The following is a 24,410-nucleotide window of genomic DNA, read 5'->3' on the forward strand; positions in this document are numbered from 1 at the left end:
TGTGAGGTACTATCTCATTGAGGTTTTGATTTGGATTTCCCTGATGCTGAGCCATGTTGAGCACTTTTTCATGTGTCTGCTGGCCATTTGGATGTCTTCTTTGGAAAAATGTCTGTTCATGTCTTCTGCCCATTTCTTGATTGGATCATTTGTTCTTTGGGTGTTGAGATTGATATGTTCTTTATAGATTTTGGATCCTAGCCCTTTATCTGATATGTCATTTGCAAATATTTTCTCCCATTCTGTCGGTTGTCTTTTGGTTTTGTGGACTGTTTCTTTTGCTGTGCAAAAGCTTTTTATCTTGATGAAATCCCAATAGTTCATTTTTGCCCTTGCTTCCCTTGCCTTTGGCGATGTTTCTAGGAAGAAGTTGCTGTGGCTGAGATCGAAGAAGTTGCTGCCTGTGTTCTCCTTTAGGATTTTGATGGACTCCTGTCTCAGATCTAGGTCTTTCAACCATTTGGAGTCTATTTTTGTGTGTGGTGTAAGGAAATGGTCCAGTTTCATTCTTCTGCATGTGGCTGTCCAGTTTTCCCAACACCATTTATTGAAGAGACAGTCTTTTTTCCATTGGACATTCTTTCCTGCTTTGTCAAAGATGAGTTGACCATAGAGTTGAGGGTCCATTTCTGAGCTCTCTATTCTGTTCCATTGATCGATGTGTCTCTTTTTGTGCCAGTACCATACTGTCTTGATGATGACAGCTTTGTAATAGAGCCGGAAGTCCGGAATTGTGATGCCGCCAGCTTTGCTTTTCTTTTTCAAGATTCCTCTGGCTATTCGGGGTCTCTTCTGGTTCCATACAAATTTTAGGATTATTTGTTCCATTTCTTTGAAAAAAGTGGATGGTATTTTGATGGGGATTGCATTGAATGTATAGATTGCTCTAGGTAGCATTGACATCTTCACAATAGTTTTTCTTCCAATCCATGAGCATGGAACGTTTTTCCATTTCTTTGTGTCTTCTTCAATTTCTTTCATGAGTATTTTATAGTTTTCTGAGTACAGATCCTTTGCCTCTTTGGTTAAATTTATTCCTAGGTATCTTATGGTTTTGGGTGCAATTGTAAATGGGATCGACTCCTTGATTTGTCTCTCTTCTGTCTTGTTGTTGGTGTATAGGAATGCCACTGATTTCTGTGCATTGATTTTATATCCTGCTACTTTACAGAATTCCTATATGAGTTCTAACAGTTTTGGGGTGGAGTCTTTTGGGTTTTCCACATACAGTATCATATCATCTGCAAAGAGTGAGAGTTTTACTTCTCTTTGCCGATTTGGATGCTTTGATTTCTTTTTTGTTGTCTGATTGCTGTGGCTACGACTTCTAATACTATGTTGAATAGCAGTGGTGAGAGTGGACATCCCTGCCGCGTTCCTGACCTTAGGGGAAAAGCTCTCAGCTTTTCCCCATTGAGAATGATATTCGCTGTAGGTTTTTCATAGACAGCTTTTATGATATTGAGGTATGTACCCTCAATCCCTATACTCTGAAGAGTTTTGATCAAGAAAGGATGCTGTACTTTGTCAAATGCTTTTTCTGCATCTATTGAGAGGATCCTATGACTCTTGTTCTTTCTTTTGTTAATGTATTGTATCACGTTGATTGATTTGCAGATGTTGAACCAACTTTGCAGCCCAGGGATAAATCCCACTTGGTCATGGTGAATAATTCTTTTAATGTACTGTTGGATCCTATTGGCTAGTATCTTGGTGAGAATTTTTGAATCCATGTTCATCAAGGATATTTGTCTGTAATTCTCCTTTTTGATGGGGTCTTTGTCTGGTTTTGGGATCAAGGTAATGGTGGCCTCATAAAATGAGTTTGGAAGTTTTCGTTCCATTTCTATTTTTTGGAACAGTTTCAGTAGAATAGGTATTAATTCTTCTTTAAATGTCTGATAGAGAGGAGGCGGAGCAAGATGGCGGAGGAGTAGGAGACCTAGATTTCGTCTGGTCTAAGGAATTCAGCTGAATAGGGATCAAACCATTCTGAACACCTACGAACTCAACAGGAGATCGAACAGGAGAGTAGCAACAACTCTCTGAACAGAGAAGCGACCACTTACTGGAAGGTAGGACATGCGGAGAAGTGAATCCGAGGCGATATTCGGGAGGATAGACGGCGGGGGAGGGGCCTCCGCCGGCCGCTTCTGGCAAGTGATAGAGCCGCGGAGCACAAAATCGGACCTTTTAGAAGTTGGCTCGGCGGAGGGACGTCGCTCCAGTGGCTAAGCGGGGGGTGGAATCCTCCCGGGACAGTGTGGTCTCAGGACCCTTGGGGTCACAGAGAGACCGGGGGTGCCTGAGTGCGCCAGAGCTCCCAGGTATCGGAGCAGGGAAGCCGGCTGCAGAGACGGAGCTGAGGCGCGGGCTCTCAGCTCGGGGTTGCCATAAACTGTGATCTGCGGCCCAGTCGGGGCACGGCTCCCCCAGCAGGGACCCAACAAGCAGCAGATCCGGGGAGACTCCCCTTCCTTCCCGGGGAGGAGCGGTGCGGGAACGCACTGCAGGGATCTGCTGGGTTTGGAGACTCCGCGCGGGGTCGGGTGCCAGAGATAGCAACGCTCGGTCACAGGCCGGGTGAGCACGGAGTGCGGCCGGAGACCGGGGACACGGAAGTGACTGCTTTTCTCTGGGGGCGCACTGAGGAGCGGGGCCCCGAGTTCTCAGCTCCTCCGAGTGGAGATTGGGAGGCCACCATTTTCACCCTGGTCCTCCAAAGCTGTACCGAGAGCTTGCAGGGAACAAAAGCTCCCGAGAGCAAACTGGAGCAGCTTCCTTAGCCCGGACCGACAAGGGCGGGGCAATTCCGCCTCCAGCAAAGACATTTGGAAACCAAAGCAACAGGCCCCTCCCCCAGAAGATCAGCACGAACAGCCAGCAAGCCAAGACCAAGTTTACCGATCAAGGAGAACGGGAGAACTCCAGCGCTAGAGGAATACTGCACATAGATTCATGGCTTTTTTTTTTTTTTTTTTAACCATGATTCATTATTTCATCAAAGTTAATTTTTGTTGACTGTTTTTTTTTTATTTTTCTTTTTCCCTTTTTCAACCAACATCTTATAAATCCCTTTTTTAAAAAAAAAAAAACATTTTTTATTTTCATTTTTAGAGTCATATTTTATCCCTTCATAGTAGTTACCCTTATTTTTGGCATATATATATTTGTTCTCTCTTTAAAATTTTGAGGTACAGTTTCTTCTAACAGATCAAAATATACCCTAAACCACTAGTGTATGGCTTTGTTCTAGTTTCCTGCCTGATCACATTCTCTCCCTTTTTCCTTTTTTTTTTTTTTCTTTCTTAAATCTTCTTTCTTTTTTCAAACAACTTATCTTACCAAGTCCTTTTATAAAATCTTTTATAATTTTCATCTTTACACTCATCTTCCATCCCTTCATTGTATCAACCCTTATTTTGTACATATATGTCTTGCTTCCTTTAAAATTTTAGGAGGCACTTTTTTCTAACAGACCAAAATACGCCCAAAATCTAGTGTGTGGCACTGATCTATGCACTAGCCTGATCATATTTGATCATATTCTGCCTTTTTTGTATTGTTTTGTTTTTGTTTTTATCTTTTTTTTCTTTTTCTCTTTCTTTTTTCTTTCTTTCCCTTTCTTTTCCCCTGGTTTCAGGTCTTTTCTGATTTGTATACAGTATATTTGCTGGGGACGTTGTAAACCTGTTAGCATTTTGTTCTCTCATTCATCTATTCTCCTCTGAACAAAATGACAAGACGAAAGAAATCACCTCAGCAAAAAGAACAAGAGGTAGTACCGTCAGCCAGGGACCTACTTAATACGGACATTAGTACGATGTCAGACCTAGAGTTCAGAATCATGACTTTAAAGATACTAGCTGGGCTTGAAAAAAGCGTGGAAGTTATTAGAGAAACCCTTTCTGGAGAAATAAAAGAACTAAAATCTAACCAAGTCGAAATCAAAAAGGCTATTGATGAGGTGCAATCAAAAATGGGGGCACTAAATGCTAGGATAAATGAGGCAGAAGAGAGAATCAGCGATATAGAAGACCAAATGATGGAAAATAAAGAGGCTGAGAAAAAGAGAGAGAAACAACTACAGGATCACGAGGGCAGAATTCGAGAGATAAGTGATATGATAAGACGAAACAACATTAGAATAATTGGGATCCCAGAAGAAGAAGAGAGAGAGAGGGGGGCAGAAGGTATATTGGAGCAAATTATAGCAGAGAACTTCCCTAATGTGAGGAAGGAAACAGGCATTAAAATCCAGGAGGCACAGAGAACCCCTCTCAAAATCAATAATAATAGGTCAACACCCCGACATCTAATAGTAAAACTTACGAATCTCAGAGACAAAGAGAAAATCCTGAAAGCAGCTCGGGAGAAGAGATATGTAACCTACAATGGTAGAAATATTAGATTGGCAACAGACCTATCCACAGAGACCTAGCAGGCCAGAAAGGACTGGCAAGATATCTTCAGAGCACTAAACGAGAAAAATATGCAGCCAAGAATACTATATCCAGCTAGGCTATCATTGAAAATAGAAGGAGAGATAAAAAGCTTCCAGAACAAACAAAAACTAAAGGAATTTGCAAACACGAAACTAGCCCTCCAAGAAATATTGAGAGGGGTCCTCTAAGCAAAGAGAGAGCCTAAAAGCAGCAAAGAGCAGAAACGAACACAGACAACAGACAGTTAACAGTCACCTTACAGGTAATACAATGGCACTAAATTCATACCTTTCAATAGTTACCCTGAATGTAAATGGGCTAAATGCCCCAATCAAAAGACACAGGCTATCAGATTGGATTAAAAAACAAGACCCATCCATATGCTGTCTGCAAGAGACTCATTTTAGACCCAAAGACACCCCCAGATTGAAAGTGAGGGGGTGGAAAACCATTTACCATGCTAATGGACACCAAAAGAAAGCTGGGGTGGCAATCCTTATATCAGACAAACTAGATTTTAAAACAAAGACTGTAATAAGAGATGAGGAAGGACAATATATCCTACTTAAAGGGTCTATCCAACAAGAAGATCTAACAATTGTAAATATCTATGCCCCGAACATGGGAGCAGCCAATTATATAAGGCAATTAATAACAAAAGCAAAGAAACACATTGACAACAATACAATAATAGTGGGGGACTTTAACACCCCCCTGACTGAAATGGACAGATCATCTAAGCAAAAGATCAACAAGGAAATAAAGACTTTAAATGACACACTGGACCAAATGGACTTCACAGACATATTCAGAACATTCCATCCCAAAGCAAAGGAATACACATTCTTCTCTAGTGCCCATGGAACATTCTCCAGAATTGATCACATCCTAGGTCACAAATCAGGTCTCAATCGGTACCAAAAGATTGGGATCATTCCCTGCATATTTTCAGACCACAATGCTTGGAAACTAGAACTCAACCACAAGAGGAAAGTCGGAAAGAACTCAAATACATGGAGGCTAAAGAGCATCCTACTAAAGAATGAATGGGTCAACCATGAAATTAAAGAAGAATTAAAAAAATTCATGGAAACCAATGAAAATGAAAACACAACTGTTCAAAATCTTTGGGATACAGCAACGGCAGTCCTGAGAGGAAAGTATATAGCAATACAAGCCTTTCTCAAGAAACAAGAAAGGTCTCAAATACACAACCTAACCCTACACCTAAAGGAGCTGGAGAAAGAACAGCAAACAAAGCCTAAACCCAGGAGGAGAAGAGAAATCATAAAGATCAGAGCAGAAATCAATGAACTAGAAACCAAAAGAACAGTAGAACAGATCAACGAAACTAGGAGCTGGTTCTTTGAAAGAATTAACAAGAATAATAAACCCCTGGCCAGACTAATCAAAAAGAAAAGAGAAATGACCCAAATCAACAAAATCATGAATGAAAGAGGAGAGATCACAACCAACACCAAAGACATACAAACAATTACAAGAACATATTATGAGCAACTCTATGCCAGCAAATTAGATAACCTGGAAGAAATGGGTGCATTCCTAGAGATGTATCAACTACCAAAATTGAACCAGGAAGAAATAGAAAACCTGAACAGACCTATAACCACTAAGGAAATTGAAACAGTCATCAAAAATCTCCCAAGAAACAAAAACCCAGGGCCAGATGGCTTCCCAGGGGAATTCTATCAGACATTTCAAGAAGACTTAATACCTATTCTCCTGAAAATGTTCCAAAAAATAGAAATGGAAGGGAAACTTCCAAACTCATTTTATGAGGCCAGCATTACCTTGATCCCAAAACCAGACAAAGACCCCATCAAAAAAGAGAATTACAGACCAATATCCTTGATGAACATGGATGCAAAAATTCTCACCAAAATACTAGCCAATAGGATCCAACAGTACATTAAAAGGATTATTCACCACGACCAAGTGGGATTTATTCCTGGGCTGCAAGGCTGGTTCAACATCCGCAAATCAATCAACGTGATACAATACATTAACAAAAGAAAGAACAAGAATCATAGGATCCTCTCAATAGATGCAGAAAAAGCATTTGACAAAGTACAGCATCCTTTCTTGATCAAAACTCTTCAGAGTATAGGGATAGAGGGTACATACCTCAATATCATAAAAGCCATCTATGAAAAACCTACAGCGAATATCATTCTCAATGGGGAAAGGCTGAGAGCTTTTCCCCTAAGGTCAGGAACGCGGCAGGGATGTCCACTCTCACCACTGCTTTTCAACATAGTATTAGAAGTCCTAGCCACAGCAATTAGACAACAAAAAGAAATCAAAGGCATCCAAATCGGCAAAGAGGAAGTCAAACTCTCACTCTTTGCAGATGATATGATACTGTATGTGGAAAACCCAAAAGACTCCACCCCAAAACTGCTAGAACTCATACAGGAATTCAGTAAAGTAGCAGGATATAAAATCAATGCACAGAAATCAGTGGCATTCCTATACACCAACAACAAGACAGAAGAGAGACAAATCAAGGAGTCGATCCCATTTATAATTGCACCCAAAACCATAAGATACCTAGGAATAAATCTAACCCAAGTGCCAAAGGATCTGTACTAAGAAAACTATAAAATACTCATGAAAGAAATTGAAGAAGACACAAAGAAATGGAAAAACGTTCCATGCTCATGGATTGGGAGAATCAACATTGTGAAGATGTCAATGCTACCTAGAGCAATCTACACATTCAATGCAATCCCCATCAAAATACCATCCACTTTTTTCAAAGAAATGGAACAAATAATCCTAAAATTTGTATGGAACCAGAAGAGACCCAGAATAGCCAGAGGAATAATGAAAAAGAAAAGCAAAGCTGGCGGCATCACAATTCCGGACTTCCAGCTCTATTACAAAGCTGTCATCATCAAGACAGTATGGTACTGGCACAAAAACAGACACATCGATCAATGGAACAGAATCGAGAGCCCAGAAATGGACCCTCAACTCTATGGTCAACTCATCTTTGACAAAGCAGGAAAGAATGTCCAATGGAAAAGAGACAGTCTCTTCAACAAATGGTGTTGGGAAAATTGGACAGCCACATGCAGAAGAATGAAACTGGACCATTTCCTTACACCACACACAAAAATAGACTCCAAATGGTTGAAAGACCTAAACGTGAGACAGGAGTCCCTCAAAATCCTAAAGGAGAACACAGGTAGCAACCTTTTCGACCTTAGCCGCAGCAACTTCTTCCTAGAAACATCGCCAAAGGCACGGGAAGCCTGGGCAAAAATGAACTATTGGGATTTCATCAAGATAAAAAGCTTTTGCACAGCAAAAGAAACAGTCCACAAAACCAAAAGACACCCGACAGAATGGGAGAAAATATTTGCAAATGACATATCAGATAAAGGGCTAGTATCCAAAATCTATAAAGAACTTATCAAACTCAACACCCAAAGAACAAATAATCCAATCAAGAAATGGGCAGAAGACATGAACAGACATTTCTCCAAAGAAGACATCCAATGGCCAACAGGCACATGAAAAAGTGCTCCACATCACTCGGCATCAGGGAAATCCAAATCAAAACCTCAATGAGATACCACCTCACACCCGTCAGAATGGCTAAAATTAACAAGTCAGGGAACGACAGATGTTGGCGGGGATGTGGAGAAAGGGGAACCCTCCTACACTGTTGGTGGGAATGCAAGCTGGTGCAACCACTCTGGAAAACAGTATGGAGGTTCCTCAAACAGTTGAAATTAGAGCTACCGTTCGATCCAGCAATTGCACTACTGGGTATTTACCACAAAGATACAAATGTAGGGAACCGAAGGGGTACGTGTACCCCAATGTTTATAGCAGCAATGTCCACCATAGCCAAACTGTGGAAAGAGCCAAGATGCCCATCGACAGATGAATGGATAAAGAAGAAGTGGTATATATACACAATGGAATATTATGCATCCATCAAAAGGAATGATATCTTGCCATTTGCAACGACGTGGATGGAACTGGAGGGTGTTATGCCGAGTGAAATAAGTCAATCAGAGAAAGACATGTATCACATGACCTCACTGATATGAGGAATTCTTAATCTCAGGAAAGAAACTGAGGGTTGCTAGAGTGGTAGGGGGGTGGGAGGGATGGGGTGGCTGGGTGATAGACATTGGGGAGGGTATGTGCTACGGTGAGCACTGTGAATTGTGCAAGACTGTTGAATCACAGTTCTGTACTTCTGAAACAAATAACGCAACATATTTTAAGAAAAAATAAAAAGAAGAAGATAACAGGAGAGGAAGAAAAGGGGAGTATGTTAGACGGGGAGACGAACCATGAGAGATGATGGACTCTGAAAAACAAACTGAGGGTTCTAGAGGGGAGGGGGGTAGGGGGATGGGTTAGCCTGGTGATGGGTATTGAGGAGGGCACGTTCTGCATGGAGCACTGAGTGTTATGAACAAACAATGAATCATGGAACACTGCACCAAAAACTAATGATGTAATATATGGTGATTAACATAACAATAAAAAAAATTAAAAAAAAAAAGAAAAAGAAAAAAATAATAATAAATGTCTGATAGAATTCCCCTGGGAAGCCATCTGGCCCTGGGCTTTTGTTTGTTGGTAGATTTTTGATGACTGCTTCAATTTCCTTAGTGGTTACAGGTCTGTTCAGGTTTTCTGTTTCTTCCTGGTTCAGTTTTGGTAGTTGATACATCTCTAGGAATGCACCCATTTCTTCCAGGTTATCTAATTTGCTGGCATAGAGTTGCTCATAATATGTTCTTGTAATTGTTTGTATGTCTTTGGTGTTGGTTGTGATCTCTCCTCTTTCATTCATGATTTTGTTGATTTGGGTCATTTCTCTTTTCTTTTTGATAAGTCTGGCCAGGGGTTTATCAATCTTGTGAATTCTTTCAAAGAACCAGCTCCTAGTTTCGTTGATCTGTTCTACTGTTCTTTTGGTTTCTATTTCATTGATTTCTGCTCTGATCTTTATGATTTCTCTTCTCCTGCTGGGTTTTGGCTTTATTTGCTGTTCTTTCTCTAGCTCCTTTAGGTGTAGGGTTAGGTTGTGTATTTGAGACCTTTCTTATTTCTTGAGAAAGGCTTGTATTGCTATACACTTTCCTCTCAGGACTGCCTTTGCTGCATCCCAAAGATTTTGAACAGTTGTGTTTTCATTTTCATTGGTTTCCATGAATTTTTTTAATTCTTCTTTAATTTCATGGTTGACCCATTCATTCTTTAGTAGGATGCTCTTTAGCCTCCATGTATTTGAGTTCTTTCTGACTTTCCTCTTGTGATTGAGTTCTAGTTTCCAAGCATTGTGGTCTGAAAATATGCAGGGAATAATCCCAATCTTTTGGTATCAGTTGAGACCTGATTGGTGACCTAGCATGGGATCTATTCTGGAGAATGTTCCATGGGCACTAGAGAAGAAGGTGTATTCCATTGCTTTGGGATGGAATGTTCTGAATATGTCTGTGAAGTCCATTTGGTTCAGTGTGTCATTTAAAGTCTTTATTTCTTTGTTGATATTTTGCTTAGATGATCTGTCCATTTCAGTCAGTCACTTTAACACCCGTTAAAGTCCCCCACTATTATTGTATTGTTGTCAATGTTTTTCTTTGCTTTTGTTATTAATTGCCTTATATAACTGGCTGCTCCCATGTTAGGGGCATAGATATTCACAATTGTTAGATCTTCTTGTTGAATAGACCCTTTAAGTAAGATATAGTGTCCTTCTTCATCTCTTATTACAGTCTTTGTTTTAAAATCTAATTTGTCATATAAGAATTGCCACCCCAGCTTTCTTTTGGTGTCCATTAGCATGGTAAATGGTTTTCCACCCCCTCACTTTCAATCTGGGGGTGTCTTTGGTTCTAAAATGAGTCCCTTGCAGACAGCATATCAATGGGTCTTGTTTTTTAATCCAATCTGATAGCCTGTGCCTTTTGATTGGGGCATTAGCCCATTTACATTCAGGGTAAGTATTGAAAGGTATGAATTTAGTGCCATTGTATTACCTGTAAGGTGACTGTGACTGTATATTGTCTGTGTTTCTTTCTGATCTATGATGCTTTTAGGCTCTCTCTTTGCTTGGAGGACTCCTTTCAATATTTCTTGTAGGGCTGGTTTTGTGTTTGCAAATTCCTTCAGTTTTTGTTTGTCCTGGAAGCTTTTTACCTCTCCTTTTATTTTCAATGACAGCCTAGCTGGATATAGTATTCTTGGCTGCATATTTTTCTCGTTTAGTGCTCTGAAGATATCATGCCAGTCCTTTCTGGCCTTCCAGGTCTCTGTGGATAGGTCTGTTGCCACTCTAATGTTTCTACCATTGTAGGTTACATATCTCTTCTCCCGAGCTGCTTTCAGGATTTTCTCTTTTTCTCTGAGACTCGTCAGTTTTACTATTAGATGTCTGGGTGTTGACCTATTTTTATTGATTTTGAGAGGGGTTCTCTGTGCCTCCTGGATTTTGATGCCTGTTTCCTTCCCCACATTAGGGAAGTTCTCTGCTATTATTTGCTCCAATATACCTTCTGCCCCTCTGTCTCTTTCTTCTTCTTCTGGGATCCCAATTATTCTAATATTGTTTTGTCTTATGGTATCGCTTATCTCTCGAATTCTGCCCTCGTGATCCTGTAGTTGTTTCTCTCTCTTTTTCTCAGCCTCTTTATTTTCCATCATTTGGTCTTCTATATCGCTGATTCTCTCTTCTGCCTCATTTATCCTAGCAGTTAGTACCCCCATTTTTGATCGCACCTCATTAAAAGCCTTTTTGATTTCGACTTGGTTAGATTTTAGTTCTTTTATTTCTCCAGAAAGGGTTTCTCTAATAACTTCCACGCTTTTTTCAAGCCCAGCTAGTATCTTTAAAGTCATGATTCTGAACTCTAGGTCCGACATTGTACTAATGTCCATATTGAGTAGGTCCCTGGCAGACGGTACTACCTCTTGTTCTTTTTGCTGACGTGATTTTTTTTCATCTTGTCATTTTGTCCAGAGGAGAATAGATGAATTAGAGAACAAAATGCTAACTGGTTAACAATGTCCCCAGCAAATATACTCTATGCAAATCAGAAAAGACCGGAAACCAGGGGAAAAGAAAGGGAAAGAAAGAAAAAAGAAAGAGAAAAAAAGAAAAAGATAAAAACAAACAAAAACAGAACAAAACAAAAGAAAAAAAACAGAATATGATCAAATATGATCAGGCTAGTGCATAGATCAGTGCACACACTAGATTTTGGGTGTATTTTGGTCTGTTAGAAGAAAGTGCCTCCTAAAATTTTAAAGGAAGAAAGACTTATATATGTACAAAATAAGGGTTGATACAATGAAGGGATGGAAGATGACTGTAAAGATGAAAATTATAAAAGGTTTTATAAACGGAATTGATAAGATAAGAAGTTGTTTGGAAGAAGAAAGAAAAAGATTTAAAAAAAAAAGAAAAAAATGGGAGAGACTGTGATCAGGCAGGAGACTAGAACAAAGCCATACACTAGTGATTTAAGGTATATTTTGATCTGTTAGAATAAACTGTATCTGAAAATTTTAAAGAGAGAAGAACTTATATATATATATATGCCAAAAATAAGGGTAACTACTATGAAGGGATAAAATATGAGTCTAAAAATGAAAAATAAAAAATGTTTTTTTAAAAAAGGGATTGATAAGATGTTGGTTGAAAAAGGGAAAAGGAAAAATTCAAAAAACCCACAAAAACAGTTAAAAATTAACTTTGAAAAACTAATGAATCATGGTAAAAAAGCCATGAATTCCGGGGCGCCTGGGTGGCTCAGTCGTTAAGCCTCTGCCTTCAGCTCAAGTCATGATCCCAGCATCCTGGGATCTAGCCCCACATCGGGCTCCCCGCTCTGCGGGGAAGTCTGCTTCTCCCTCCCCCACTCCCCCTGCTTGTGTTCCCTCTCTCGCTGTTTCTCTCTCTGTCAAATAAATAAAAAAATCTTAAAAAAAAAAAAAAGCCATGAATTCCATATGCAGTATTCCCCTAGCGCTGGAGTTCTTCCGTTCTCCTTGATCGGTAAACTTGGTCTTGGCTTGCTGGCTGTTCCTGCTGATCTTCTGGGGGAGGGGCCTGTTGCTGTGGTTCCCAAATGTCTTTGCCGGAGGCAGAATTGCCCCGCCCTTGTTGGTCCGGGCTAACCAAGCTGCTAGGGTTTGCTCTTGGGAGCTTTTGTTCCCTGCAAGCTCTCGGCACAGCTTTGGAGGATCAGGGTGAAAATGGTGGCCTCCCAATCTCTGCCCAGAAGAGCTGAGAACTCGGGGCCCTGCTCCTCAATGTGCCCCCAGAGAAAAGCAGTGAGTCACTCCCATCTCCCCGGACTCCAGCCGTACTCCATGCTCACCTGGCCTATGACTGAGCATTTCTATCTCTGGCACCCGAACCCGTGTGTAGTCTCCAAACCCAGCAGATCCCTGCGGTGCACTCCCACCCCGCTCCTCCCGGGGGAGGAAGGGGAGTCTTCCCGGATCTGCCGCTTGTTGGGTACCTGCTGGAGGCGCAGTGGCCCAACTGGGCCGTGGATCACAGTTTATGGCAACCCCGAGCTGAGAGCCCGTGCCTCGGCTCTGTCTCTGCAGCCGGCTTCCCTGCTCCAATACCTGGGAGCTCTGCCGCACTCAGGCACCCCCAGTCTTTCTGTGACCCCGAGGGTCCTGAGACCACACTGTCCCGTGAGGGTTCCACCCCCTGCTTAGCCACTGGAGTGACATCCCTCAGCGGAACCGACTTCTAAAAGTTCCGATTTTGTGCCCCGCGGCTCTAGCACTTGCCAGAAGCAGCCAACGGAGGCCCCCTCCCCCGCCGTCTATCCTCCAGAATATTGCCTCGGATTCACTTCTCCGCACGTCCTACCTTCCAGAAAGTGGTCACTTTTCTGCTCAGAGAGTTGTTGCTACTCTCTTCTTCGATCTCCTATTGAGTTCGTAGGTGTTCAGAATGGTTTGATCCCTATTCAGCTGAATTCCTGAGACCAGACGAAATCCACGTCTCCTACTCCTCCACCATCTTGCTCCCTAGGTCTCTCCTTCATTTTTAAAGGACAACTTCACAAGGTACAGAATTCTAGGCTGATGGTTGTCCTCTCAACACTTAAATATTTCATTCCACTGTCTTCTTGCTTGCACAGTTTCTGAGAAGTTAGATGTAATCCTTATATTGTTCCTTTATAAATAAGGTATTTTTCCCCCTGGTTCCTTTCAAGACTTTTTTTTTCTTTCTGCAGTTTGAATATGCCTAGATGTAGTCCTTGATGCTTTTCTAAATCTAGTTTTATCATTTGGATTGTAGAATGATTATCTCTGTAACGGTTTGGACTCCATTTCGTAGTGGCGTATTCATTTCTATTGCATCTACTCTGACATCTAGAAGGACTTTGAGTATCCATGGCAACAATAATTCATAATGAGGTTGCCATGTATGCTCAACAAAACAGAATTCCTACATATAAAAATGGATATAAATTTTTTTCTTTCATTTCTGGGTTTTCAAATTCTATTTTATTTACCATTGTAAATGCTTAAGTCAAATTAATTTGGTGGTCTGGGCAGTATCTGCTTAGATATCATGATATCTAACTAAAGATTCCAATGTTTACATCTTATACAGAAGGACATGTTATCCTTTGCAGTGTTGGTTCCTTCCTGGATCCACCTCATGAAGAAAAGGTAAGAACTTTAGTTTTAGTTTAATTCATGAACCAGCACATACTAATTGACCATTTCTCTATGCTAGATACCACAAAAGATAGAACAAGACAAGAATCCCTACTTTTGAGTCATATATAATAGTTCTGAATCTTAAGAGTACTCTTATCTTGATGGGCACTGAGAAATGTATGGAATTGTTGAATCATTAAATTGCATACCTGACACTAATGTAACATTGTATGTTAATTATACATGAAATAAGAAAAGAAATAAGAAACAAGCTACATGCCAAATAACCATGGTTTACTGGTGAGAAGAGAGGAAGAGTGAGTGAGCCAGCACTTGGCCGCTTTATAGCGTCTTCATGTTTTCACTTATTTGAGAGAATCTATATAGAAACCCAGAACTTAGGGCACCTGGGTGGCTCAGTCGGTTCAGCGTCTGCCTTTGGTTCAGGTCATGATCCCCGGGTCCTAGGATCGAGTCTCACATCAGGCTCCTTACTCAGCAGGGAGCCTTCTTCTCCCTCTGCCTGTCACTCCCCCTGCTTGCGCGCTCTCTCTCTTACTCTCTTTCTCTCTCTCAAATAAATTAAAAAAAAAAAAAAAACTTTAAAAAAAAAAGAAACCCAGAGCTTAAGGATTCACACATCATCTAGTCCTCCACAGTCAGCTTATATATCTTCACAGAAGGAGAGTCTATAACTTTTCCTTACAAGTCTAGTCTAGTGTCCAACCATTATAAGTAAGTCACAGGGATGAAAAGTACAGCATAGAGAATATAGTCAAAACACTGTAATAACTTTGGTGACAGATGGTAGCTATGCTTATCATGAACACTGTGTAATGTTCAGAATTGTCGAATCAGTATGTTGTACACTTGTAACTAACATAACATTGTATGTCAACTCTACTTCAATTAAAAAGAAAGAAACTCTTCCTCACATCTAGTCTAAATCCTCCTTGTAATTCAAACATATTTTATGCTCTTTTTAGTGTTAATGCAATGTAAATGTCACCAATCTTATTCATAACCATTTAAATATGCATTTTTTGTGTGAGTGTGGATATACAAATATAGCTACATATATTATAAAGACTCAACACTCATTAAAGGTTGCAGCAAGGAAGCACTATTTTACCCTAGGCTTATTTCCCTTTAAGTTCATATTTCAAACCCAAAAAGCAAGCAAATAGCAATCTTTTTGCTTTTGGATCATAAGTAGTAACATATGGTTACATAGATTAGGATTGGATTCCTTGCAGAGTGTCACAGAATGGTTACTGTTTCAAACGTTATTTCATTTGATCCATAGAATTTTCTTTTTGTTTCCAAGAACCAATTAGAGTTTTATAACATTCAGATGTTTAGCTTTAGTATGATTATCTCCACTTTGCCAAAGGGAAATCAGAGACTGGCTTGCCTAGCAGCATGTAGACAGGTAGTGACTAAGCTGGGGCTAGAACCAGTCTTGTCCTCAAATCCAGCACTCTTTCCATACAACCCTAACTCCTATCAAATAGAAAACAACATTTAAACTTACAAAGCACAAAGTTTCACTTATCAACAGCTATAAATGGCCTACAATCAAGGCATGTTGTGAAAGGAACAAAAACAACATTCTTGAACCATGTATAGGTGGAAAGTTATCTGTTTTCTCTGAATTGTGATGATTATCATAGTCCATTATTAATTTTAAGACATAAAAATATGATCCAAAGCTTACAGACTTTTTAATAGTTTATTTATTAATTTGACAGCGAGAGAAGAAACACAAGTAGGGGGAGAGGGAGAGGAAGAAGCAGGCTTCCGGTGGAGCAGGGAGTCCAATGCAGGGCTCGATCCCAGGACCCTGGGATCATGACCTGAGCTGAAGGCAGACACTTAACTGACTGAGCCACCCAGGCACCCCCAAAGCCTATAGTTTTGTAAATGGACTTTCCATAAACTGGAAAATGAGTCCTTTACATTTAGAGAAAATATTAAAAACAAAGTTATAAAATAATATTGAATTAGACTGAAAGAATTTTTACCAATTTAAAAACAAAGACTTTGGGGCACCTGGGTGGCTCAGTCATTAAGCATCTGCCTTCGGCTCAGGTCATGATCCCAGGGTCCTGGGATCGAGCCCCGCATTGGGCTCCTTGCTCCACGGGAAGCCTGCTTCTCCCTCTCCCACTCCCTTTGCTTGTGTTCCCTCTTTCGCTGTGTCTTTCTCCGTCAAAAAATAAATAAAATCTTTTAAATAAATAAATAAATAAATAAAAACAAAGACTTTAGTCACTTATTTGAAATTATTCTATATTCAATCTCATTTCAACCTTTTCTGTGTTTGGACAATATTTTTTCCACAAAATGTACACTATGCACACTTTCCACAATGTATTTGTACACTTTGTACTTGAACATGGCTGCTTATTGACAAATATACAACACAATTTGGTTATAAGATGCCTCACTATTACACAGACGAATATAATACCATGAATTAAATCAGGTTCAGTTATAGGTTACAACTACAGCAAAAACCTCATAGGTTAGTCTATACATCAGACATTAATCTGGTTCTCTTGCAACATTACTATTAAAGAGATTTTCCATGTAATAATAGATATTCTAAGAGATAGGATAGTCAAAACCTGTCCACAGAAAGAGAAATCATACATATGATAATATACACATGTCTACAGGAAAAAAAAAGTCTTAGAGCAATGTTTTTCTAAATATAGGTTGTAACCCACTTGTGGGTTATAAAATCAATTTAATGGGTGGTGACCGTATTTTCATTAAAAAAAGGGAATGGAGTGGAATGAGATGCAAAAGAATAGACTAGACATTACCAATGTACGTCACACCAGGTAAGGTTAAGTATCTTTGTGTGAAGGATACTGAAACTTTTTCAGGACGCATGTGCAGGTATTTTATCTGTTTACTGGATCATGAAGTAAAATGTATTTCTTACTATAGATATGGCACATAGCAGAAAAACACTTGCCTTAGAGAATTCCATCCCAAGGCAGAGAAAGAATCTTGGATGACAAGATACTCTTAACTAGCTATGAGATGATAAGAAGTAGGAGAATGCAGATTTCACCCTGATTCTCTAAGAACAACTCAAGGGAACTGAGTCAGAAGGCCAAGAAATTTAGGAGGAATTGTGTCTGCCTTCGTTAGAGTCTAAATGAATAGGAGACTCGTAGGATCACTCCCAAGCTGCCTGAATTCTAGGCACACAAATGCTCTAGGTAGATGACCCAAGAAGAAGTAGTCCTGATCTGGGGTCATCAGAGATAGAGAGGGAACATGCTCTAAGGCGAGGTTGCTACAGAGCCAGCTCCCCAGTTGACAACTCTAGTTCACGCAATTCAGGCCTGTTTAGTGGTTCTACACTTGAGGATACGGCACATCTTGAAGGAACATACCTATCAAGCCTCCTGATGTCTTTGAAAGAGAATGAGCTAGGCCCATTCCTTTTGTCTATTCCTCGTGGTATATAGGTATCATATATAACCCCATTGCCATCATTGCCACCACCAAAAAAAAAAAAAAAAAAAGGAACAAAATAGCCAGGGCTATTTCTGGATAAAATTTGAAAACTGGAAAATTTTGCCAGCCTACCCTTTGGTCCTCACCTTTCATCTCCGCTTCCTCTTGTTCCTGATTCCACTCTGTCTTGGCCTCTCCTACAGCTCTTCTCTTAAAGCTTTTCCTTCATCTACTCATCTTGTAATCCTCAACTAAATTAATTGTTAATCCTCACTTGAATAAGAAATTGCTAAAGACATGAGATCTCTCCTCTCCCAGGGATATGTGCAGATTAGCAAACACATAAACATGTAGTCTGGGTACCTGAGCAAGGAAGAAGAGCTCACAGGGAGAGGGACTGCATCTTGCACAGATGTCCACACCATTCACTCATGAGCTTGGCTCATTAATGGTTAATGGTTTTGCTCAAGATTGGATTTTGATCAGCGTATACTTATTCCACGGGATGTGTTTATTGTTGCTCTCTAGAAATTGAAGCAGCTGCTTGCCTGGCGTGCTCATTCTTTAGAAATTATTCAAGTGATCTACGTAGAAGACAAGCAAATGGTGCTTACTGCCTCCATCGATGGCTCAGTAAGGTACGGACCTTCATATGGTGAATTTAGGGTTTTGAGCATGAGAAGTAAAAATTCTAAGCTAAAGTTTAAGTATATACCCTAAATACACTCTTGATTGGATAATTAAAATAAATAAATACATAAACAAACAAAAGGTAGCACGCACAAAGGGCTTTGAAAAGGTGGCCACTGGTTTGGAATTCTTTTCCATGCCCAAGGAGATGAGATGCCCTGCTCATCTACATTAGAAGTATAACAAATACTTTAATAAAAGTGGTTTTTGGTGGACTCATTTTGAAGAATTAAGCAAGATGATTATCTCAAAGAGATAGACTCATGCCCAGGGAAGGCCCCAGGGGACACAGGATCAAAAATCACAAAGAGAGTAAGAGCAAAGTGCAACTTAAGTGCTGAGAAAAGTGAAAGTGAGCTAATGTTTTCATGGGCAATGTGATTGATTTTGCAAAGTCTACTTGTTATCAGTTGCCTGAATAATGCTAAGGATACATACACAAATTGCTGAACACACACACACACACACACATATACAAAGAGAAAAGAAATGTCATGACATTCCTTGAGACAAATTGCTGCATATTAAAATGTCTCAAAATCATGGTAATGAATTATCCTCTGGGGAGAATAGTCAGGAATGATTGAGAGAGGTGGAGAGACTTCAAAGTGTACTGGAAAGCTTAAACATAGTGAAGGCAAAAAGGAAGGAATATTTTATATTGTATAAAAGACCCTGTGTGAACCTGAGGCTGATTTGGATCTTCACACAACAGCCCCCAAAGGATTTTAAGTGAAGGACTAACATCATCTGATTTACATTTTTAAAAAACAACATGTAGGGAATGGATTTCAGAGCAGCAAGATGGGAGCAGAGAGAACAGTTTGAAGTCTGTGCTGAATACAGTGGCCTGGACTAGGGCAGTGCTCGAAGGAAAGAGTCTGGGTCTGGGAACTATCGAGGAGGTAAAATTCGGGAGACAGAAACTTTAACTGAAAGGGGAGGTAAGCAATAGATGTCAAGGATACCTCCCTGGCCTATACAGCTCAGTGAATGTCAGTACCATTCATGAAGAGAGGAGGCACTAAGAGAGGAAGATATTTTGAGTGTGGAAGGGTGGAGGTCAACTTTTAGAAATGTTGAGTTCGAGGGCGTCTGTGGGGGTAAGGTCCTAACTGGAGTCAGAGCTCTTCTCTGCCAAAAAAGGAATCTGTTGTTTTATTCATAGGAAAAATTAAGGACATGACATTTCATTATTATAGATGTTTTTCACGACTCTGTCCCTTGGGTCTCTGTTCCAGCTTATTTTCAGCTACCTGTCAGCAGAAGTGCTAATTGGGGATGGTAGTGCGCACACACACACGCCCCACATGTCACATGTGCACACACTAGCAGTCACCCTTGGCACAGAGAACTGACTTTCAAGATTCCTTCAAGTGAAGATCTCCCTAGATACGCAGCTCAGAAAAAGTAGTTCCATGAATAGCTATCTCAGAGATAGTTCTCTTTATCTTTTTAAAGATTTTATTTATTTATTTATTTATTTGACAAAGAGAGACAGCGAGAGCAGGAACACAAGCAGGGGGAGTGGGAGAGGGAGAAGCAGGCTTCCCGTGGAGCAGGGAGCCCGATGCGGGGCTCCATCCCGGGACCCTGGGACCATGACCTGAGCCAAAGGCAGACGCCCAACAACTGAGCCGCTCAGGCGCCCTGACAGTTCTCTTGATAACTAAGCTCTGTCCTTTTGCGAACACTAGCTGCCACTTTCTAACAGAGTAGGCAATTTAACACTCTAGATCTTGTCAAAAAGATGATGATTTTATAACAGGAAAACCTGTAACTAAGGCTTAGCTCTTGGACAGAGGATAGAAGGGGTGAAGATCCATATCTGAGGCCTCGGAAATCAGGCTGAGGGGTGGGATTGATCATCTGAGAGAATTCCACATGCAGCAGGAAATGCCACAAAACAAAGGAGAGCAGAAGCTGCTTCAGTCCTGGCCAAGAACACAGTGAGTTTAGAGTTGTCCTGAAGGTAGTCCTTACCCTCTAACTGCCATGCTGGAAGGGCTGGTCCATTTCATTTTAATAAATGCTCTGGCAAGACCACAGCATTGATGCAGTGTTGAGGAATTCAAATATGTAACGGATATAAAGTGCTTATGCTACATTCTTAGGATGCTGTCAGGTGTGAGGAATGCTGGCTGAATACCTCCGCTCTGCCTTCTCCTCTATGCCCACCCCCTTGACCTGGGAAACTCTTGGACTTTGTGGAATTAACTCTTAGTTCGTGTCACTTGGCCTCCTCATAGGTCATGAGGACTGCTTCCATCATTTGCTACTCTGAGGTTGAAATCAAGACAGAAAAGAAAAATCTCCCACATACTTTTATCTGTCCTCGAGACCTAGGGCACACACTCCTGCTAACGGCATTCTGTAGTACTTTAGAGCAAGTGGGCTGCTTAGAGGGATCTCATTGCACTGAACCAATGGAGAAATAATGCATACAGATAAAAAGCCACTTCTTCTGCCATGTCAGAACTCAGTCATAAAAAATTAGTATGGCGTTTCCATAATAGTAGGAATTATGGACAGATGTTGAGAGGATGCTGGTAATAGGAAAAGCGTCCGTAGGAAACCCCTCCCCCAAGTTCTACTGATGTTGATACAGAGGTAGACGGCTGAGATGTAGCCCATTCAAAGGCCTAATTCAGCTAATACACTGTCAGGCAACATGGGTTCTGCTCACCTTGAAGGAGCAGGGTTATTCTGGGAAATATCTGTTCCTTGTTTTCTGGCTTTAATGGATGTGCATCATAAGTACATCAAGTTGACACTTCCCAAAATTGCTGTAGATTAGAATTCTAACTGATAAAAATGCTTATGCTCTGATTAGTTTCATGTATTTAATAGAAGAGTCCTAGAATCAAGCTTCAAATCCCTAGTGGATCAGTGAAAATTCATATAAATGATCTAATAAACAGAATAATTCCACTGAATTCCAGTCACTTTCTTCTCCCTACCTTTGTCTCGCCTCAGGCTCTGGCATGCCTTCAATGGTCATTACTGTGGATATTTTGGACAACGAAGAATGTTTGAAATATCACAAACAAGTGATTTCATTTTGCCATGTGATGTTAATGAATATCCTGTAGAAATAAAAGAAGAAAACAAGTTCACAGAGAAGAAGCAAAAATATGAATATCCTCTGGTATTTGACCAGCAAAAGTAAGACCACTGGTTTTGGTTTTGGTTTGGTTTGGTTTTTAGATGAACAGACCAAGAATTAAACTCTTATGATACTGTGACACTATGCGGGACGTGGAGAATTCAAAGGTGAAAAGTCCAGGCCTTTTCAATAATGTCACAGTCCAGTAGAGAGGAGAAATATGTAAACAAAAAGCTACAATTCGGTTTAATAGTACTTTTAAGATAATCACAGAGGAGTAAATGGAATGTAACCAAGCAAAGAAGACCAAAGAGGCAATTTTGGTCTTCTTTGCTTAGTTGAATCCTATTCAAGTAAAAGTACTAAATAATGAAACACTATGATACATCATCAGGTTTTTCAAGACTTGGGAGTCCAGTAAGCAAGCAAGGAAGTCATGGTAGGAAATAGAGCAAGAAAAGTTTATAGAGGCTAAACCACAATGGGCTTCTGTCATGGGCCAACATAAGGATTTTAAACATTAGAGAAATCATAGTGACAGAATACACAAACAGGTCTGAAGAAAAAGATAGTGAGTTTGGTTTGGACAGATTTAAGTTTAGATGCTTGTGGGACATCCAAATGGAGGTATTTAATGAGCATTGAGATAGGCCCATCTGGATGTTGAAGAGAAAACCACAAGCAAGTATTTGAGAAATAAATAGGAAACATGAGGTGACAATAGGATAGGTTACTTTGTAAGGAAGTCAAATAGCTCTAACATTGAGTAAGAGTTTGATTCATGAGTTTGCTTGTGTCTCAGGGACATCTGAGCATTGCTTAAAGGTTTAGAGGAGAAGGACAGTTCCCCAGGAGGGCATAGAGTGTTGGCAGAAGGTGTTCTGTGCTTTTGGAATGTTCAGTTGTGGTTTTGATGTGGTTGGATCTTTGTCATAATGGAAGAGATCAGTGCTCATTTGAGCTCAACATCAGCAAAGCATGGTGGATAACCTCAGGGAACCAGTCTTACCTGGACTAGCAAAATGGAGCAGACCAGCCCTGGGGAACTGACTAGATGAGTCCAAAGTGGGAAGAATCAGACGGGATTGTCTAAAATAAAGTCCTTTAAGGAAATTCCAAGTGAGTCAAAGCTGGAGACACTTAGTGCCATCATCTAGTCCAACAGCTGGTAGAATAAATAGGAACTGAAACTAAGAGTCACAAGCCACACAGAATTTGGATTAAAACAGGAGCAATTTGAGAAAAATCAACAAGGGTTCCAGGGGACTGCCAAAACCCCAACTGAAGTGCTCAAGGCTAGCCAGCAAGAGCACTGGAGAAAAAGTCATGCCAAAATGTGAGCAGTGGTATAGTAGAGCCAAGATGTGGTAAAGTTCACCAAGCAAAGTTGGTAAGTCTCCCTTGGGTAACTGCTGAGCCTTGACCATCCATCTATCTTAGTACTCAAAATAGTATATTCTAATTTGGTAATATGCATCTCCTTCACTAACTCTGTGAGTTCCTTGAGGATGAAGACCATGTTTTGTACATCTATATATACCCAGTTCTTAGCTTAATGCTTCGCACACAGTTGGCACTCAAAAGGTATTCAAGTGAGCAAACAGAGAATGACTTAAATGCAGAGTAACATCGTTAGGACTGGTGCCACGGGAGCCAGAGAATCGGGGACCCAGAGAAAGCAGGATGTAATGGATACTTGTTTAGTAAGCAGAGAGAATAAAAGATGTGGGTATGTGCTGAACAGTTTTCCTTGTATCTTTTTATGCAGATGGAAAAAAATGAGCTCAATGTCTTTGCTTTTCAAACGTACACCTCCCAAGGCCTTTGAAGTGGATCATGACTTTAAATTTTTCAAGTCTCTTTCTTCTCCCAAGGTAGCCTTAAAACAAATGAACGAAAAACAAACAAATAAAAGAAAGCACTTTGCTTTTGTTTTCCTGAATTTGGATCTCTCCAGGATTAGTTTTCTACTGCTGCTGTTACAAATTACTACATACTTGGTGGCTTAAACAATACGAATTAATTATCTTATAGTTCTGTATGTCAAAAGTCTGACCTGGGTCTTGCTGGGCTAAAATTAAGGTGTTGCCAGAGCTCTGTTCCTTTTCTGGGACTCTAAGGGGAGAATCTCAATGCTTTAGTTTGGGTCCCTCTTCCTTCATCTTCAAAGCCAGAAATGTTGACTTCTCCCTGACAGTTTTCCTGGGGTCAGAGGTCTCCCTCCCAGTGGGAAATGTTCTCTGTTTTTAAGGATGCCTGTGATGAGATTGGGCCCACCTGGATAATCCATCTCAAGGTTCCTGACCTTAATCACATCTGCAAAGTCACTTTTGTCAAGTGAGGCAGTATAGTCCCAGGCTGGGGGAGGGAGAAATAGGGTGTGGACATCTTTGATAGCCATGATTCTATCACAGACTGACACACATCAATGCAGAATTAGGAGAGAAATGGGTCCTGCTATTCATTCTATTTCTAGTATTCCTAAAGAGTGGATATAGCATGAGTTGATTTCTTCAAGATCTTCCACACAGTAAACCAAACTTAACCTTCCTAAATGTATCTCCCAACCTACTGTTGCCCCACCTTCTACAAATCAGGCTAGTTGTTGTTTCCCGAGCATTCCTGTCTTCTGCCCTGACAGTTTGTGTGAGCTGTTCTTGCCACATCAATGCTTTTCTCTGTCTCTCGAGTCCATCCTACCCTTGTAACTGACAAAGGATTAGTATCTAGAATACAAAAGAACTCCTAAGAAATCAGTAAGAAAAAAAAAAGACAGTCCAATTTAAAAAAATGGACAAACACTTAAATAGATACATCACAAAAGAAAAAAAAAAACATTTGCCAGTAAGCACATGATGAGATGCTCAACCTCATTAGTAAATGTGGAAATTCACATCAATAACGTTATGAGATGCCATTTTACACCCAGCAGATTGGCAAATATCAGAAAGTCTGACTCTATCAAGGGTCAGTGTGCATTTGGCACAATCAGAACACTAATCTGG

General features: G+C 40.4%; 1 protein-coding gene across 2 annotated transcripts in view; it reads left to right on the plus strand.

The window, feature by feature from the left end:
* Nucleotides 1-24,410, plus strand: part of WDR64 (WD repeat domain 64) — a 153,082-nt gene that overhangs the window by 121,438 nt on the left and 7,234 nt on the right. For both annotated transcript variants that reach the window (XM_028111988.2, XM_088016848.1), the window contains 4 exons: nt 14,083-14,141; nt 18,138-18,247; nt 21,276-21,464; nt 23,174-23,279. In XM_028111988.2, coding sequence (XP_027967789.2) covers nt 14,083-14,141; nt 18,138-18,247; nt 21,276-21,464; nt 23,174-23,279 — 464 coding nt within the window. The remainder of the gene's footprint in view (nt 1-14,082; nt 14,142-18,137; nt 18,248-21,275; nt 21,465-23,173; nt 23,280-24,410) is intronic.

The sequence above is a fragment of the Eumetopias jubatus genome, unplaced genomic scaffold, assembly GCF_037043125.1.
Source record: "Eumetopias jubatus isolate StellerSeaLion01/CBP00866 unplaced genomic scaffold, mEumJub1_p1.0 scaffold_12, whole genome shotgun sequence".
Lineage (NCBI taxonomy): Eukaryota > Metazoa > Chordata > Mammalia > Carnivora > Otariidae > Eumetopias > Eumetopias jubatus.